Genomic DNA, 14,878 nt, shown 5'->3' on the forward strand with positions numbered 1-14,878 from the left:
TTCAGACCTTGTGTGCTCCAAGTGATCATGAATAGGGGGTTTCTCTTTGGATAAGGTATCATGATGGTGTAAATCAAGTTGAATAGGCTGCTCTAATGTATCTGTAGGTGGTGGAAATGAAGGTTGAGAAGGATGAGCCATGGAACCATTATGGAAAAGTGGTAGTAGGCTGTCAAAGGTGTTTGAAGCATCAATAATAGGTTGTTTTTGACAATCTAGCAAGGGGTGAGAATAACATCTCGGTTCATAATAACCTTGCTTGTAGAGGGTTGATAAAAATGGTACCCTTCACTTTCAGCACTATATGCAATAAATATGCAGTAAACAGCCTCGTCATCCAGTTTATGCCTTTTCTGAGAAGACACATGAGCACACGCAAATGATCCAAAAATCATTATATGGAGAGAGAAGGCTTGGAGCCAGTCCATGTCTCATAAGGAGTGGCGGTGTGCAAGGCTCTTGTGGGACACGTGTTCAAAGCATAAGCGACACATAGAATAGCATCGAACCAAAAAGAAATAGGCAAATTCTTACTCTTCAGCATGCATCTTGCCATATCCATGAGTGGCCTATTCTTCCGTTCCGCTACTCCATTTTGTTGTGGGGAGTAACAAAGGCTGCATTGATGATGAATACCTTGAGATGTAAGATACTTTGAAAACTCTTTAGAAAGATATTTATCCCCCTTGTTGGTGCAAAGGGTCAGAATGTGAAAGCCGCTTTGGTTTTCCACTAGGGCAATACAAGTTTTGAAGTAAGAGAATACTTCAAACTTAAATTTCAGCCCATATACTCAAGTGAATTAGGATTTGTCATGAATGAATGTGACAAAATACAGGAATCCACCAATGGATTTGGTTTGCATAGAACCACAAACATCACTATGAAGGAGATGCAAAATGGATTGTGAATGAACATGAGAATTCTAAGGAAAGGAGAATCAGTGCATCTTACCAAGTAAACATCCTTCATAAATGTGATTTGATGGCAAGTGAATTTTTGGAAGATCTTTGACCATATCCTTTGATTGGAGCTTCATCAATGGTTGATAGTTAATTTGACCAAGCCTCTGATGCCATAAATGTGTATAATGAAAATATTTCTTTTTTAATAACGCATTGCCAATAGGATTTTCAGCAAGTTGCTTGATCATAAGTGTCAAGATGATAGAGACCTTTAGTGAGGGTGCGTGTCAAGACAACGGAAGAAGAAACTTGATCATCAAATACTACATATCGGGGGCCATAAAATATGATGTGAAACCCTGAAGTTGCAATGGTTAAAATAGAAACGAGATTCTTCTTGATACTGGGCACATAGAGAACATCATACAATGTCAAAGGAGTGCCCAAAGTGGAGACAACTTGCACATGACCAATGTCATTAACTACATTAGAAGCATTGTTGGCACACATGACTATATCCCCCTTAGGGACTTTAGACAGAGATGAAAATAATGCTCAGCAAGGGGTGATGTGCTTGGATGCACCACTGTCGAAATACCAAGTAGAAGCCACATTCATGATAGAAAAACAAGCATCATAAATAGAAGGATTATACTGACACTGAATGAAAAAAGTATAATCCTTAGTTTAAATTGAGAATCATTCGCAGTCTCATGTGAGAGCAAGACCGGACTCCTCCGATACAATGCACTTACGACATTTAGTGATGTCGTGCCTCGTCTTTTAGCAATAATTACCCCTCTTGGGTTTGTTGATTGTACCCTTCGAAAGGTTGGAAGAGGATGAACCAGCATGGAAGGTTGTCTTCGATGTAAAAGGGGTGGAAGAAGAAGGATGACCAGCATGAAAGTTTACTGATTTTTGACCAGCAGCCTTGTTTTTTTATCTTTGGTTTGGGTTTCCACGATGATGGGTTGGAAAGGCCTGTTTAGTCGCCATGGTAGCATTGCTTGTTGAGTTGGCTTTGTTATTCTTGCAACAAAAGAGACACAAGTTGATCGAAACTATAGGTAACTTGGTTACCCATAGTTATCTCTGGTAGACCATTAAGAATGATAGAAACAAGCTGCTTATTTGGAACTTCTTCATTGATATTTAATAGTTGTTCTTTAAAATCTTTGTTATCGGTGAGATTAGCATCCATATTACCTCCTCCCTCCATGCAAACGTCTTTCAGTTGCTTACGAACGTGCATTTCATTGCATCACTTGATATAATGTTGCAAGCTTTTGCCATGCATCCTTGGTTGTCTTGCATGATCGAATGTGTGGAATGATACCTCTCTTCACGGACAAAGCAATTAGGGTATGTGTTTGGGAGTCACAACCATCCCATCCCATCGAATCTAATCTTGAGTGGGAGGTGTTGTCGAAGAAGAAGAAGAAGATTCGGCATCATGAGAGCCACCTTGCGATGTGGAGGTTGGAGGTGGTGCCAATGTTGGAGAACTTGAAGATGTGGGGATACTCCTTAGTCTCCCAAACCAAGGGCTTACTATACATGTAGTACCAATTGATGTTTTTGGTTCACTAAGACTCCATGATTCTTGCTTTTATTTTCTGCCAAATAGCTATCATGATCATTGCCATCATTTAATACCTCACTAGCAGGTGCATACCAACTGTTCATCTCATAAAAAATAACATCTCTTCTCACTCTGAACTCATCTGCTGTGTGTGTGTGTGTGTGTTGTGTGTGTGATGGGTGGCTCAACCTGGTAAGTCATAGGAGGATGCTCTTGTGTGTGTGTGTGGGCAGGGTGAGACGGAGGGAGGGAGGAGGGAGGATGGGTGGGTGACGTGGAGGCATACACATGGTGCTGAGCAATATGCTGAAATCAGAGATTAATGGCTGAGAGTACTTCAATGATCTGAATAGCAGTAGAATATCATGAAAATTCACCCAATAATGCACAAAAACAACAAATTTGTCTTCAATCCTGATAGAGATAGGCATGAATAGTGCTGTAAAGGATGTCTTCAATGCGTGGCAGCCAAATGAGATGATTTGAAGCAAAAGCCCCAAATTTTGGCAGCCCAATGAGGAAGCAGTGTGAAGATAGTGTTGGGAGGGGTAGTTCGTATGCCAAAGAAGGAAAATTGGGCAGAAGCACCAAAAGTTACCAGAAAATTGCAGAGAAATAAAAGAAATTGGATAAGATTATTACCCCAATGTTATTGAATGCCATTGTTGGAGCCAAATCGAGCCTCAATTTTGATGAATTTGACTGAATATCAGAAAAGCTCCAAATTTTTGGAAGAAATTGGGGTGAAATTGAGCTCGAATATTGAAAAGCCCCCAAATTTTATCAAGAAATTCAAGAGGAATTTAAAGACTTTTATGAAATTTTTACCCAAATGGTGCTGAATGTGATGCTCAATGTCTATATTAAAAGCTGAATTCTTGAAAAGGCCCAAAATCTTCGGTGAAATTTGGGAAAAATCTGGTCAAATTGATGAAAAGCCCCAAATTTGAAGAAGATCACGTGTCAAATTTCTTTGATTGGATGTCAAAATTCACGAATTTGATGGGCCCCAAATATTTGTGAAGATGGGGCACAAATTGAAGGAAATATGAGAAAAGCCCCAAATTTGTGCTTGGGAAGGGGTTGACGTGTGAAGTAAGACTTCTTGGAATATAGAGAAATAAGAAAATGAATAATTTAATGATAATATGTTGGCTGATTGGGAAGAAGGTGGTAGATGTGGTAGGTCCCAAGGCAACAGCTGGTCGAGGACATGGTAGCTTATGTGCAGGCACTTTTAGTAACATGGGATCTTGTCGGATGAGTCAGCAGAAGGAGGTGGCACTCTACAAATTTCACATGCTAGTTAATAGGTGCAAAGTAGGAGGTGTGAAGCTTGGTAGTAGGTCAGTGGGTCATGGTGGTAGCAATATGGCAATCAAGGCACAAAAGACGATGTGGTGATTGGACGATTGTTATGTGTCGCAATTAGTAGGAGGTGTGGCTTGGGGTGGTGACAAGGGTAGGGCTGTTGTAGGACACATCGGTAGAAGCCTGAAGAGTAACAATGTTGATAGGGCTGTGACATAGCTAGGTTAGTGTGACAATTGAGAAGTACAAGATAGGTGAGAAGGTGGTGCAATGATGCCAAGCAGAGAGTGGATTGGTTTATGAAACCAATACAATCTCTCATTTCATATGGGAGTGAGATGACCAACTCTATAAGCTGCATGGTATCTCGTATTAGCACTTTACCGTGAGTAATTTCACAAAGTGAATGTATTAGTTAATGTCTAGTATCTACCTCTCCATGGACAATGCACGACATGATGACATAGCCTTATAGAGCTTGTGTATATAAAGATAAAGTGAGCTCATGGTAAGAGTTGTAAGATAAATTAGAGGGGTATGATGGCTTCTTTGACAACCGCTGCCTCATCTCAAAAGCCATTACTCAATATATAAGTGGTTCTCTTGTGCTTTGACCATCTGAGTCTCACTTCATGCATTCCACTTCTTACTACATGTGGGCCGATGAAGAGAATCTTTTGTTTGCACCATCCTAGACACAGGAGTCAAGACACAAAAGTCAAGACTCGAATAAATATTGGAAAGTTGGAGCATTTTTTGTATATGAATAATATGCAAATAATAAAACTGATCACCTATTGATGAAGCACAAGGAATAAATAGTCGAAGTGGGGTCTTTGCTAGCTTGACAAGGTCATAGTGGCAAACACCTCTAAAGAGAGCAAAAGCCAAGGACTTGCGACGAGTGATGAACTTGATTATATTCAAGGCTTTCTTCAAGGTTGGCTCCACCCTAAGGAAGTGATACCACATTCTCCATTATGAGATTGAGTGAGTGTGAAGCACATGGAGTTCACACAGTGGTGGGATAGTCTCTCTCAATATACTCATCCATCTTGGTACAATTTGGACCATTGTTAGTTATTACTTGCACCACATGTTGTGCCATGATCTCATCCATTGCCTTCTTGATATGGGAGTAAATCCACTCCCCAATAATGTTTAAGTCAATGGTTGCAGCATCCACCACGCGTAACAATGCGGTACAGGCACAACATAATACCAAGATACTAATCATGCATCAGCATCTCTGTAGGTATTGAGAGTAAAAAACTGCACTGAGTAACTATCATTTATTGTTTTGTAGATTTAAGACTCATACCCAAGGAAGTAATGCTACATCCTTCAGTATGAGGTTGAGTGAGTGTGTGAAGCATATGGAGTCCACACAATGGTGGGATAGTCTCTCTCAATATACTCATCCATCTTGGCACAATTTGGACCATTGTCGATTATAACTTGCACCACATGTTGTGCCTTGATCTGATCCATTGTCTTCTTGATATTGGAGTAGATCCACTCCACAGTAATGCTTAAGCCAATGGTTGAAGTATCCATCACATGCAACAATGTGGTATCGGCACAACATAATACCAAGATATTAATCATGCGTTAGCGTCTTTGCAAGTATTAAGAGTAAAAAATTGCCATGAGTAACTACTATTCATTGATTCGTAGAGTTAAGACTCAGAAATCAAGAATATAATAATAGTTTGTAAATTATTAGAAAAAAGCATTAAGTTCAATTTTCTACTTACCCTATTATTCTATCCATTGGACACAATGCTGTAGCCATATCGATGCCAACATGACTTTAATCCAATTCACTTATTTTGAATGTAAGTCACTAGAGCATTCACGTGAATGGTCCTTAGTGACTCTAAGCTAATTGGATGTAAGCCGGTAGCTCCTGTTGTAGTTGATATAAGCTGGCGCTCAAGCAATGTTGACTCAAGGTTGTATTGATAGAAGAACCTATGCTCAACCAAACAAGCCTCTTGCTTTATCCTTGGAGCAAAGCGTACTTGCAAGGTGCTTTGGTTGCTCTCTCTACCCCTCTTTCTTGATTGGCTTGCAAAGCCTTGCAAGGTCAAGTGATCCTTTTTTCCACTCTTTTTCAATTTGTTGTGAGGTCAATGGCCTTCTTGAGAGTGACTGCAGTTTGGCCAACTTTTCTTGTGTACTGCCATGTGCTTAGCAAGTACTCAGGTACTCTCTTGCAACCATGTCCACCCTTACGGTCGATCCATGTGACATGCGCTCTCGTCGGAGTAGAACAACCTTGCAAGGTGTCTCCACAAAACTTACAAACCACAATTTTGGTTCTAGATGTTCCACAGCTGTGGAGGAACAAGGTATCCTGCCAAACATCTTAGGAAAATTCATTGTGAGGAGCAATGAAAATCCAAGTTCAAGTCTTAAGGCGGAGGAGAATAAGATAAAGAAGGAATGCAAGCTATGAGAAGAGTGTGGAGAAGGATGAGAAAGAGAAGATAGAAACTGGAAGTGGAATAGGAATAGAAAGAGATAGAGAAGTTAAAAAGGATGGAGAAGAAAGAGTAGAAAGAGAATTGGGAGATAGGAGGAGTAGAAAATGATGGAGAAGGAGAAGAAGAAAGTGGAGGAGGAGGAGGTGGATACAACCAAAACGGATTTGATGATGTGTCATGGGCTACAGCTGGGATGCAAAACGGGGCATGAGTAGTTGATAGGTTGGTGCAAGGCAGCTAAGAGAAGTGAGGCAAAATGAAGAAAAACCAAGCAAAAATTCTCTAGATAACCCCAGGATGTTTTGTCACAAAACATGCCCTAGGAACTTTGTTTTCTTAAAATTTAAGAATCCTATCTCATAAGTTTGATTTTGTGACCTTGATTTGTGAAATGAAATGAAATGTTTCGTTGGTTTCAGGGTTTCGGGTTTCGCTAGGATGAAACACGTTTTTTTGGTTATTGTGAGGTGATGCCTTCGACATTCAGAGTAGTTAGATATTGAAATTGTGAAGTGTGATTTCGAGTTTGTGTGATGAGGCACCCAAAGCATATTCATTGGAATACGCATGAGATGTAGAGGTATTACATGACTTCTTTCTATAATCACCCTTTGCTTGCATTTACATACTAGCATGTGTTTGGATCTTTACAACTACTTGTACCTAGTACCTGATGTTTAAGGAGGACGAATGAAAGAAGGACTTGCAAAAATTGAACCGTATATACCTTGCATAGTGTTTGGTGAAATGGATGGCATTGGATAGCTCATGTTTCCCAACTTAGTGTGTCCTCTTTCTGTTGGGGTTTATATCTCTAATTGATGTGCAAGTTGCTTCATGTTGTAAACTTGAATCGATGGACTTATATATTGAAGGTGATGTGTGAGGTGGATTAGGAGCATAAGAGGTCGCTCTAACTTGATTTTTCCCAATTTTGTGCATTAGAAAAATCTTGTATTTCTCACTAGTAATTCTAAATATTTTGGGTTGACAATACCAATTGTGGAATATTGATGGGGTCATGGGCTCTCAAGGAGAAGTTGAGAACACCAATCCCTTTCGGTTGTCATAGGCTATGTGGGAGAATGCTTTGGTGATGATGTGGAAGAGATCTCAGAAGTTGTCCTTGTGTTATGGCAAACTTTGTTCTTCATGAGGAGAGAGGACTTTAGCTCTTAGAGCATCTCTGCTTTTATACCATATAAAGAAACGGTACGGCAAATACAGAAAATGCGGTGTGCTACAACACAAAGAACAAAGAATGTTGAATGAATATGAATGTATGAATGAATGTTGATACAATCAGAGGGCCTCAAACCTCCATGTCTCTAGGACCAAGGCAAAGGTGTTTGGAGTGTGTTATGTCCTTGAACATTCAGATGCATGTTAGTAGTAGCATTGGTCACAGTGGTCATGAAGTGACTTAGTGCAAATGCACTAAGGGCACTTTGGGTTGAGGGCAGCCAAGTCCTATTTATAGAACTTAGGACCTAGTGAGCATATTCATTGTGTGATCACCATTCTTGGACTATTGGCATGTTGGCCATCGCATGCGCACACTAAGATGGTGTGGGCTGGTTGTATGGGATGCCAACCCTTGGGATGCTATTGTGACTCAGAGTGCTGCTAGCTCCCAGGCTCGGGGGTGAGCCCATTTGGCTCTATGGCTGGGAGGCGAGTCTGATGTCCAGTCCCTGTTATTGCAAGTTTGGCTTGCATCGAGTCTTGTGTGTAGATTGGATCCTAGGGGGACATTTCAGAGTGGGTGTCGTAGCGTGTCTTATTCGAACTGAAGCCGCAGCAGCAGCAGTGTCGATGATGACTGACTGTAACTGGCCTGATCACTCGGAAGGGCGGTAGTGTACAACCAAAATAAATAAATGCTTTCACCCAATTTAACAGTCGCCCACTTTACCTGAACTTAAAGACAGAGAATCAATAAGAAATACAGGAAGCTAGAATGCTCCTGTTGCCACACAGACACCCTGTTGGCCCCTAAGTCAAGCGCCCCTTGCGGTATTTCTTTATTTTTAAAGAGAGAAAGTACAGTGGGCTGTCTTTCACCTATTCTGGATGAAATTTGATAGCATAATAGTACAATTACTGACCCAAATCAAGTTGACCAGGAGGGGAAACTTTGCCCAAGTCTGAAACTTCTGGTTGGAGTGCAGAATTGACCATTCCAGTCTGCTGTAATTACTGGTTCAGACCTGTTCTGAGACCTGTTCTCAGCTCATTTTGTTCCCTGCACTGTCTGCATCATCTGGGCCAAGTGCCCCTTGATTCTGACATCAATTGGGCTCTGAAATAACCTCTAAACAGTCCAAAAACAGTACTGATTCAGTGCTGTTTCAGACACTTACTTGGTGAAGTTACCACCCTCACCTGTCCCTGTTGGGAACTGCAAACAACTGCTCCTGTTCCTGAAGAAAGGAGGCTCTTGCCTCATGCAAAAACAACATATTCCACACAGCTATACCTGAATTAGAAGAAAGGCCCTTGATTCTGCAGCATAACCATACTGTCAGGGAGAGAAAGAGAGAGAATAGGAAGCAAGCTCAGCCCTCTGTGCATCATAGACAAGGTAGACCAGCTCTCAAGAGCTCTCCATCTGCAGCAATCCATCTCCCTTTCACAAAAATGAGCCCCCCATGCATTGAAACTCGTTTTTGTGCTGCCCTCTCTCTCTCTTTTGGGAATTTATGCCCAAATTGTGACACATGGCATACATGTAACAATTTTCCAGTTTAAACCTTTCGGTCTAAAATTCTCCATCCTCGGTTCAAAATTTGACCTCGGCACAGACCAGAAGATTAATCCTCGTACAAAAACGAAGATAATGACGCGAACAGATTCTGAGGTCCAAAATTAGTAACTCCCTAAATTTTAGGAGTTGCTTCCATTGCATCCCCACTAGTCTTCTAACCATCTTTGCTGACTATGGCTACTTCCAAATTTACAATGTAGCTCAATTGAAAGTGAATTTCCAGTGATGACCCCACATGGACTAATCTCTTGCAGATTTGTCCATCTTCACTTTGAACTAGTCTCTTCCAGACTAGTTTTTCAACACACTTGTCCATATACACTTTCACAAGTCTCTTCCAGGCTTGTCAATCTACAGTGCCATCAGTCTCTTCCAGACTTGTACTGGACCTTAACTGTCCAGTCTTGACTCACTAGACATTCCTGTCCGTTCCACATACTGGCCATGCAACTCAGGCGTTTAGATTTCAAGAGGGATCCTTCCAAAAAGGAAAAACCAAATAAAATATGTAATAAAGAAATCAACAAAAAGGTAATAGTTGTCACAGTCTTGTGACATTTACAGTAGTGTGAGCAGCAGATCAGCTGAGAATGCAGATGCTGATGGCGAAAAAGATGATGCCAGCTGTTGGTTGTGTCCAACATGTAGGCAAGCTGTGACCAGTAGGATGGCCTGTTCTGATTGAAAGGGCAGCAGTGGCAGCTCTGGAAGACCTCGATACAGAAAATGCAGGTGTGCTGATGCATGGGCACCCGTAGGAGTGTTTAGAGGAATCGAGCAGCCTGCTCTAGCAGAACAAAGCAGCAGGGTGGCAGGCTCTGACTGAAAACACAGCAGGGTGGGGCTGCTAATCAGGTCAACCAACTGTGTAGGGCTACAATTAGCAAGGACAGCACTCGAAGTGGCTCCATGAAGTGGCGATGTCCCTAAGAAGGGGTTTGGGCAGTAGTGGGTGATGATAGGGCCGAAGGTGTGGTTGGGTGGAATGAGGGAATAGGGATGCACAAAGACAAGACTCCTATTTATAGAGGATTGTGGGTGCATTTGTCCTATTGTTGAAAATAAAGCCAGTTATTTTTGGTAATTTAGCATTAATTTTCTTTTTGGGGCTGTTTTAAGGAGACTAAATTAGAGGTTAATGCACCAGAATTATGTCTGAGTGCTCACCCTAATATTAGTGGTTCAATTGAAAGCATAAGGATATAGAGGTGGAGGAATTAAAGGGAGGCAGTTTTATTTTTTTTTGGGGTGCTGGGGGGTGTCTGAGTGAGAGAAGGTGGCTGGCAGGCAGACTCAGAGTTGGGACTACACATGCTTCGAATATTGCAAGAGAACATGTTATTGGTGTTGGAAGTTTGGTAGGTCATAAGAACCCTGGTTTGGTTAAGGAGGAAGAGGTGGAGGAATGGAAGGAAGTTAGGCTGTGTGTGTGCATACTTTTTGGGTGGAGGGGATGTGTAGGTGGGTTGCAGGCAAACTCAAAGTTGGGATGGCATATGCTTCAAATATTGCAAGAGATGAGTAGCAAGGGTTACTATTTGTAGATATGTGAACATGTAACTAATTGCAGAGATGGTTCTAGCAATGGCTGGAAATGGATGGCTGAAAAGCTGGGCAAACATGTGCATAAACATACAACCACAAGATGTTTGCACTCTGATGTCGTTTGCAGGACGGTTGGTAAGAAAGCGTCACCTTAGTGCCATTGAATATATGTATAGTTTTCATGCCATATAATGACAAATACATAACTAATGTACATGGTTTTAGCAATGTCTCAAAATTGATGGCTGAAAAGTTGGGCAAACATACATACAAATAAACATGCAAACACAAGATGCTTGCACATTGATGTCCTCTGTAGATATGGTTGGTAAGGAAGCACAACATCAGTGTCTTTGAAAATAGGCATCAGTGTTCATGCCAATGATGCCATATAGTGACTTCCTTTATCTAGTTCTTGATAAATATTTCTGCAATTTGTCTGCAATTTGTTGTGTGGAAATGAAGGTTAAGTTTGATTTGCTGAATGCATCAATTTTGTGTGCTTCGCGATGTTGTTGTAAAATGCAAACATATACTACTGTACTTTGCAGATGATTGAGGCACCTTTGCCAAAGGTACCTATTGATACTGCAGTTGTAGCACATTGGCTAGCAATTGACGGGGTGCAGCCAACAATTCCTGAAAATGCACCTCTTGAAAGTAACTGCAGATGCTCATTGTTCTAGCCTTTTAGGCTAGGGGAAATTTTGTGATGTTTTGATGTTGTGAAATGTTTTAACAGTAATGTTGATTTTTGGGATTCGAGTGCAGGTTTGGTACCATCATTGGATTCTATAAAGCCAGAAACTGTGATTACAAGGAAAAAGGATGAAGATCTTGCAGTTGAGGTCAAGCTTCCTGTGAAACATGTTCTATCGAGAGAGTTACAGGTGTCCTTGATATTGCACATCTTTTTTATGTTCTTTTTTGTTGAATTGGTTTTATAGGTGCTAATTCTCACAATGAATGATGCAATGCAGTAGACAAGTGATGCTTGTAATTTTCTGTGAAAGCTCACATTTGCTTATTCTCTTAGAACGATTGCTTTTCTGGGTCACTTGACCTTGACTATTTTGGAAATGGCCTTGTGCCACTGCGATTTAACTTTTAGCATTTCAAAATTCACCTTTTAATTTTCTTCTCTGGAATGCTCACCCAAAAAATTGCTTAGTCCTCTCAGAAATTGTCAAGAAGAAATGCATAAAGAAGGACTAGGGTAAAGGGACCTATTTAGTGACAATTTAAGGGTTCCCCATTAAGTATTTTTAATTTAGGTGAATGATACTATTTTTCTTTTATAGTTGAAACTGTTAGTGTAGTACATTTCATGGGTTGTGTGGACAGTTTATTGGCTTGGCATTTGGGTGCATTTCTATTTAATATGTGTGGCACATTTCACCCGGGCGGACTTGTATTTTTGGCTGGCCAACTTGATCATCTTTTTCCTACGTTTTTGCCTATTTATAGGCCACCTCTCCTCCATGTCATTATAATTCATTCATGCACACTGCATCTTGCTAGAGAGAGGGAGTCTCGGAGCACACTGCATCTTGCACAAAGGGGAAAGAGATTCTTTGGTTCTTGAGAGGTGGCTTAATCTCATGCAGCAATACATGAACATCCTAAAAGTGCCCACACGTAGACGAGGAGAAGTGGCGTCTCAACATTTGGGAGAACAGGCATATGATTGGTGGTTGGCGAAGGAGAAAGATCGGATAGAGCAAGGAAAAACTCGGGTGATGAGTTGGGATGAGTTACGTACAGAACTCATAAATCATTTTATCCGTAAGAATGAAAAATTCAAAGTGAGAGATGAGTGGTGTGCTTTGAGGCAACAAACGGGCAAAATGAGAGAATGCATAGCGAAGTATAGATCACTCATGCTACAACTACAAGACATGGATGCAGTGACCAAGTTACATGGTTTCCTGTATGGATTACAAGAGTGGGCTCGGTAGGAGATAGAAAAGCAAGAACCTGAAGATGTCAAAGTAGCATTTGAGATGATTGAGAGGTTGGCTGATATGGAGTTACGTAGGCCTATGGGAGTAGGGAGAGGAACATCATTCAGCACGGCGAGTCAAGCTCAAACAAGCTCATGGAGAACACCGTATGGGGGTCGAGGTGGAGAGATGAGTCGGGGCACTGAAAGCGTGGCTTCAACACTGTTAGTATATAGGCCTCCCAACACGCAATTACCAAGACTGGGGGTATGTCATCACAGTGGAGTAATGAAAGGAGTGGCTTTGGTCAAGGTAGAGGCTTCACAAATTGGGATGCGTCGGCAAGGGGATGTTTTACTTGTGGAGGATCACATTTTGCTAGGGAGTGGCCACAGAATCAGGGGATGGGCCTGTCAGGGGTGGCGGCAACTAGTGTGGCGGATCAAGAGTATAGGAGTGAACCACATCATGGGGTAAGAATCGCAGAAGTAGAAGAGGATGAGGCAAAGGGGATGGGAGAAGAGGCAGAATGCCCCAAAGTGGGGGTGCTACAGGTTCAAGCAAACTTCATGGCAGCAAAGTTACCCGCAGTACAACACTTGTATGTAGATGGGATAGTGAATGCTCACAAGCAGAGATTGATGATAGACACGGGTGCAACTCACAACTTCATGACACTTAGCTGGCAAAGAAGATTGGGGTAGGTAGGTTAGGTTAGGCTAGGTTAGTTTAGTTAGTTGTAAGTGGTTAGAGAGAGAGAGAGAGAGAGAGAGAGAGAGAGAGAGAGAGAGAGAGTGTGTGTGTGTGTGTAGGTTAGTTGTTAGTAGCTTAGTTGGTAGGTTAGGTTAGTTTAGTTGTTTTGGGGTTAGCTTAAATTATTAGTAGTTAGGTAGGTTAAGTTAGTGGTTTAAATGTGTGTTTACTTTAGTTGTTAATTGTTTATTTTATATTATTAGTTTGGTTGGTAGGTTAGTTGTTAGTAGCTTAGTTAGTTAGTGGTTAGGTAGATTTAGTTTAAATTGTTAGTTTGGGGTTCCCTTAAATTGTTTTCTTAGTGGTTTAGCATTGGTTTAATTTTTAATTGATTGTTGGTTAGTTAATTTCTAATTGTTGGTTAGTTAAGAGTGGTCTAATCTGGAGACTTGTACTGTAAGTTTTGGGCAAGGCAAAGATTCTAATGTGCGTATAGCCTATGGGTATGGGCACAACTAGGAGATTGGAAAGCCAGAATGGATTTTGTGATTGTGCCGATGGATGAGTTTGAGGTAATTTTGGGGTTGACATGGTATGACAAGTATGTATTGGCCATTTTTGGGAAGGGGACGAATCAGATTGTACTAGACATGAATGGGTCAACAGTGATGATAAACTACTATAGACCAAAAGCTCAGTTAAATCCAAGACGAGTGGAGGCTAAAGTGCAAGAGATGACAAATGGAGAAAAAGGGAAGATGGCACAAGTGGAAGTGAAGGCAACCAAGGTGGAGGGTAGTAGTAGGGAGAATATCACGAGGGTGCCAGGAGAAATAAGTAAGGACAAAGGCAAGAACCCTCAGTGGTGTAGTGCTAAGCAAGTAGAAAAGGAGTTGAAGAAAGGAAGTTTGGTTCATCTATGCATCATGAGAGCAATAGATCAGCCAGAAGAGGAAGAGAGAGAACCCGTAGTAGGAGATGACAGGGTTAGGGAGATTTTGGAAGAGTTCAAAGATGTCATGCCGAAAAGACTACCTCTGGGACTACCCGCAAAATGCTCAGTAGATCACTGAATAGAGTTGGTGCCGGGGGCTACTCCGCCGGCACGCCCACCGTACCGTAGACAAATGAAGAATTGGTGAAGTTAAAAAAGCAACTTATTTAACTGTTGGAAGCAGGGTTTATAAGGAGAAGCCGTTTGCCCTATGGGGCACCAGTGTTGTTCGTTAGGAAGAAGGATGGGACGATGAGGCTGTGCGTGGACTACCGTGCACTCAACAAGATCACCATACACAACAGGTATCCTATGCCTCTAGTGGATGATTTGCTGGATAGGTTGGCAGGAGCAAAATTTTTCACGAAGATTGATCTACGCTCCGGGTATCACCAAATACGCATAACAGAAGGAGACATTGAGAAGAACGCTCCGTACACGCTATGGTAGTTTTGAGTGGCTAGTGTTGGGCTTCGGAATGATGAATGCCCCACCAACATTTTGCACATTGGTGGATAACTCGTTCGGTGATTTTTTGGATGTGTTTCTAGTGGTATACATTGATGACCTCTTGATTTTTAGCAAGATCCTTGAAGAGCATAAGGAGCATGTAAGAAAGGTGCTGGAGAGACTTTGAGAACACAAG

At 41.5% G+C, this 14,878-nt stretch overlaps 1 protein-coding gene across 2 annotated transcripts in view; it reads left to right on the forward strand.

The window, feature by feature from the left end:
- TAFII59 (TATA BOX ASSOCIATED FACTOR II 59) overlaps window positions 1-14,878 on the forward strand; it is a 96,893-nt gene that overhangs the window by 18,046 nt on the left and 63,969 nt on the right. For both annotated transcript variants that reach the window (XM_087701420.1, XM_087701421.1), the window contains exons 4-5: window positions 11,154-11,262; window positions 11,374-11,492. In XM_087701420.1, the coding sequence (XP_087557546.1) occupies window positions 11,154-11,262; window positions 11,374-11,492 (228 nt within the window). The remainder of the gene's footprint in view (window positions 1-11,153; window positions 11,263-11,373; window positions 11,493-14,878) is intronic.

This window comes from Lygodium microphyllum, chromosome 20, assembly GCF_053477565.2.
Source record: "Lygodium microphyllum isolate KBCC chromosome 20, Lygodium_microphyllum_v1.1.10, whole genome shotgun sequence".
NCBI lineage: Eukaryota > Viridiplantae > Streptophyta > Polypodiopsida > Schizaeales > Lygodiaceae > Lygodium > Lygodium microphyllum.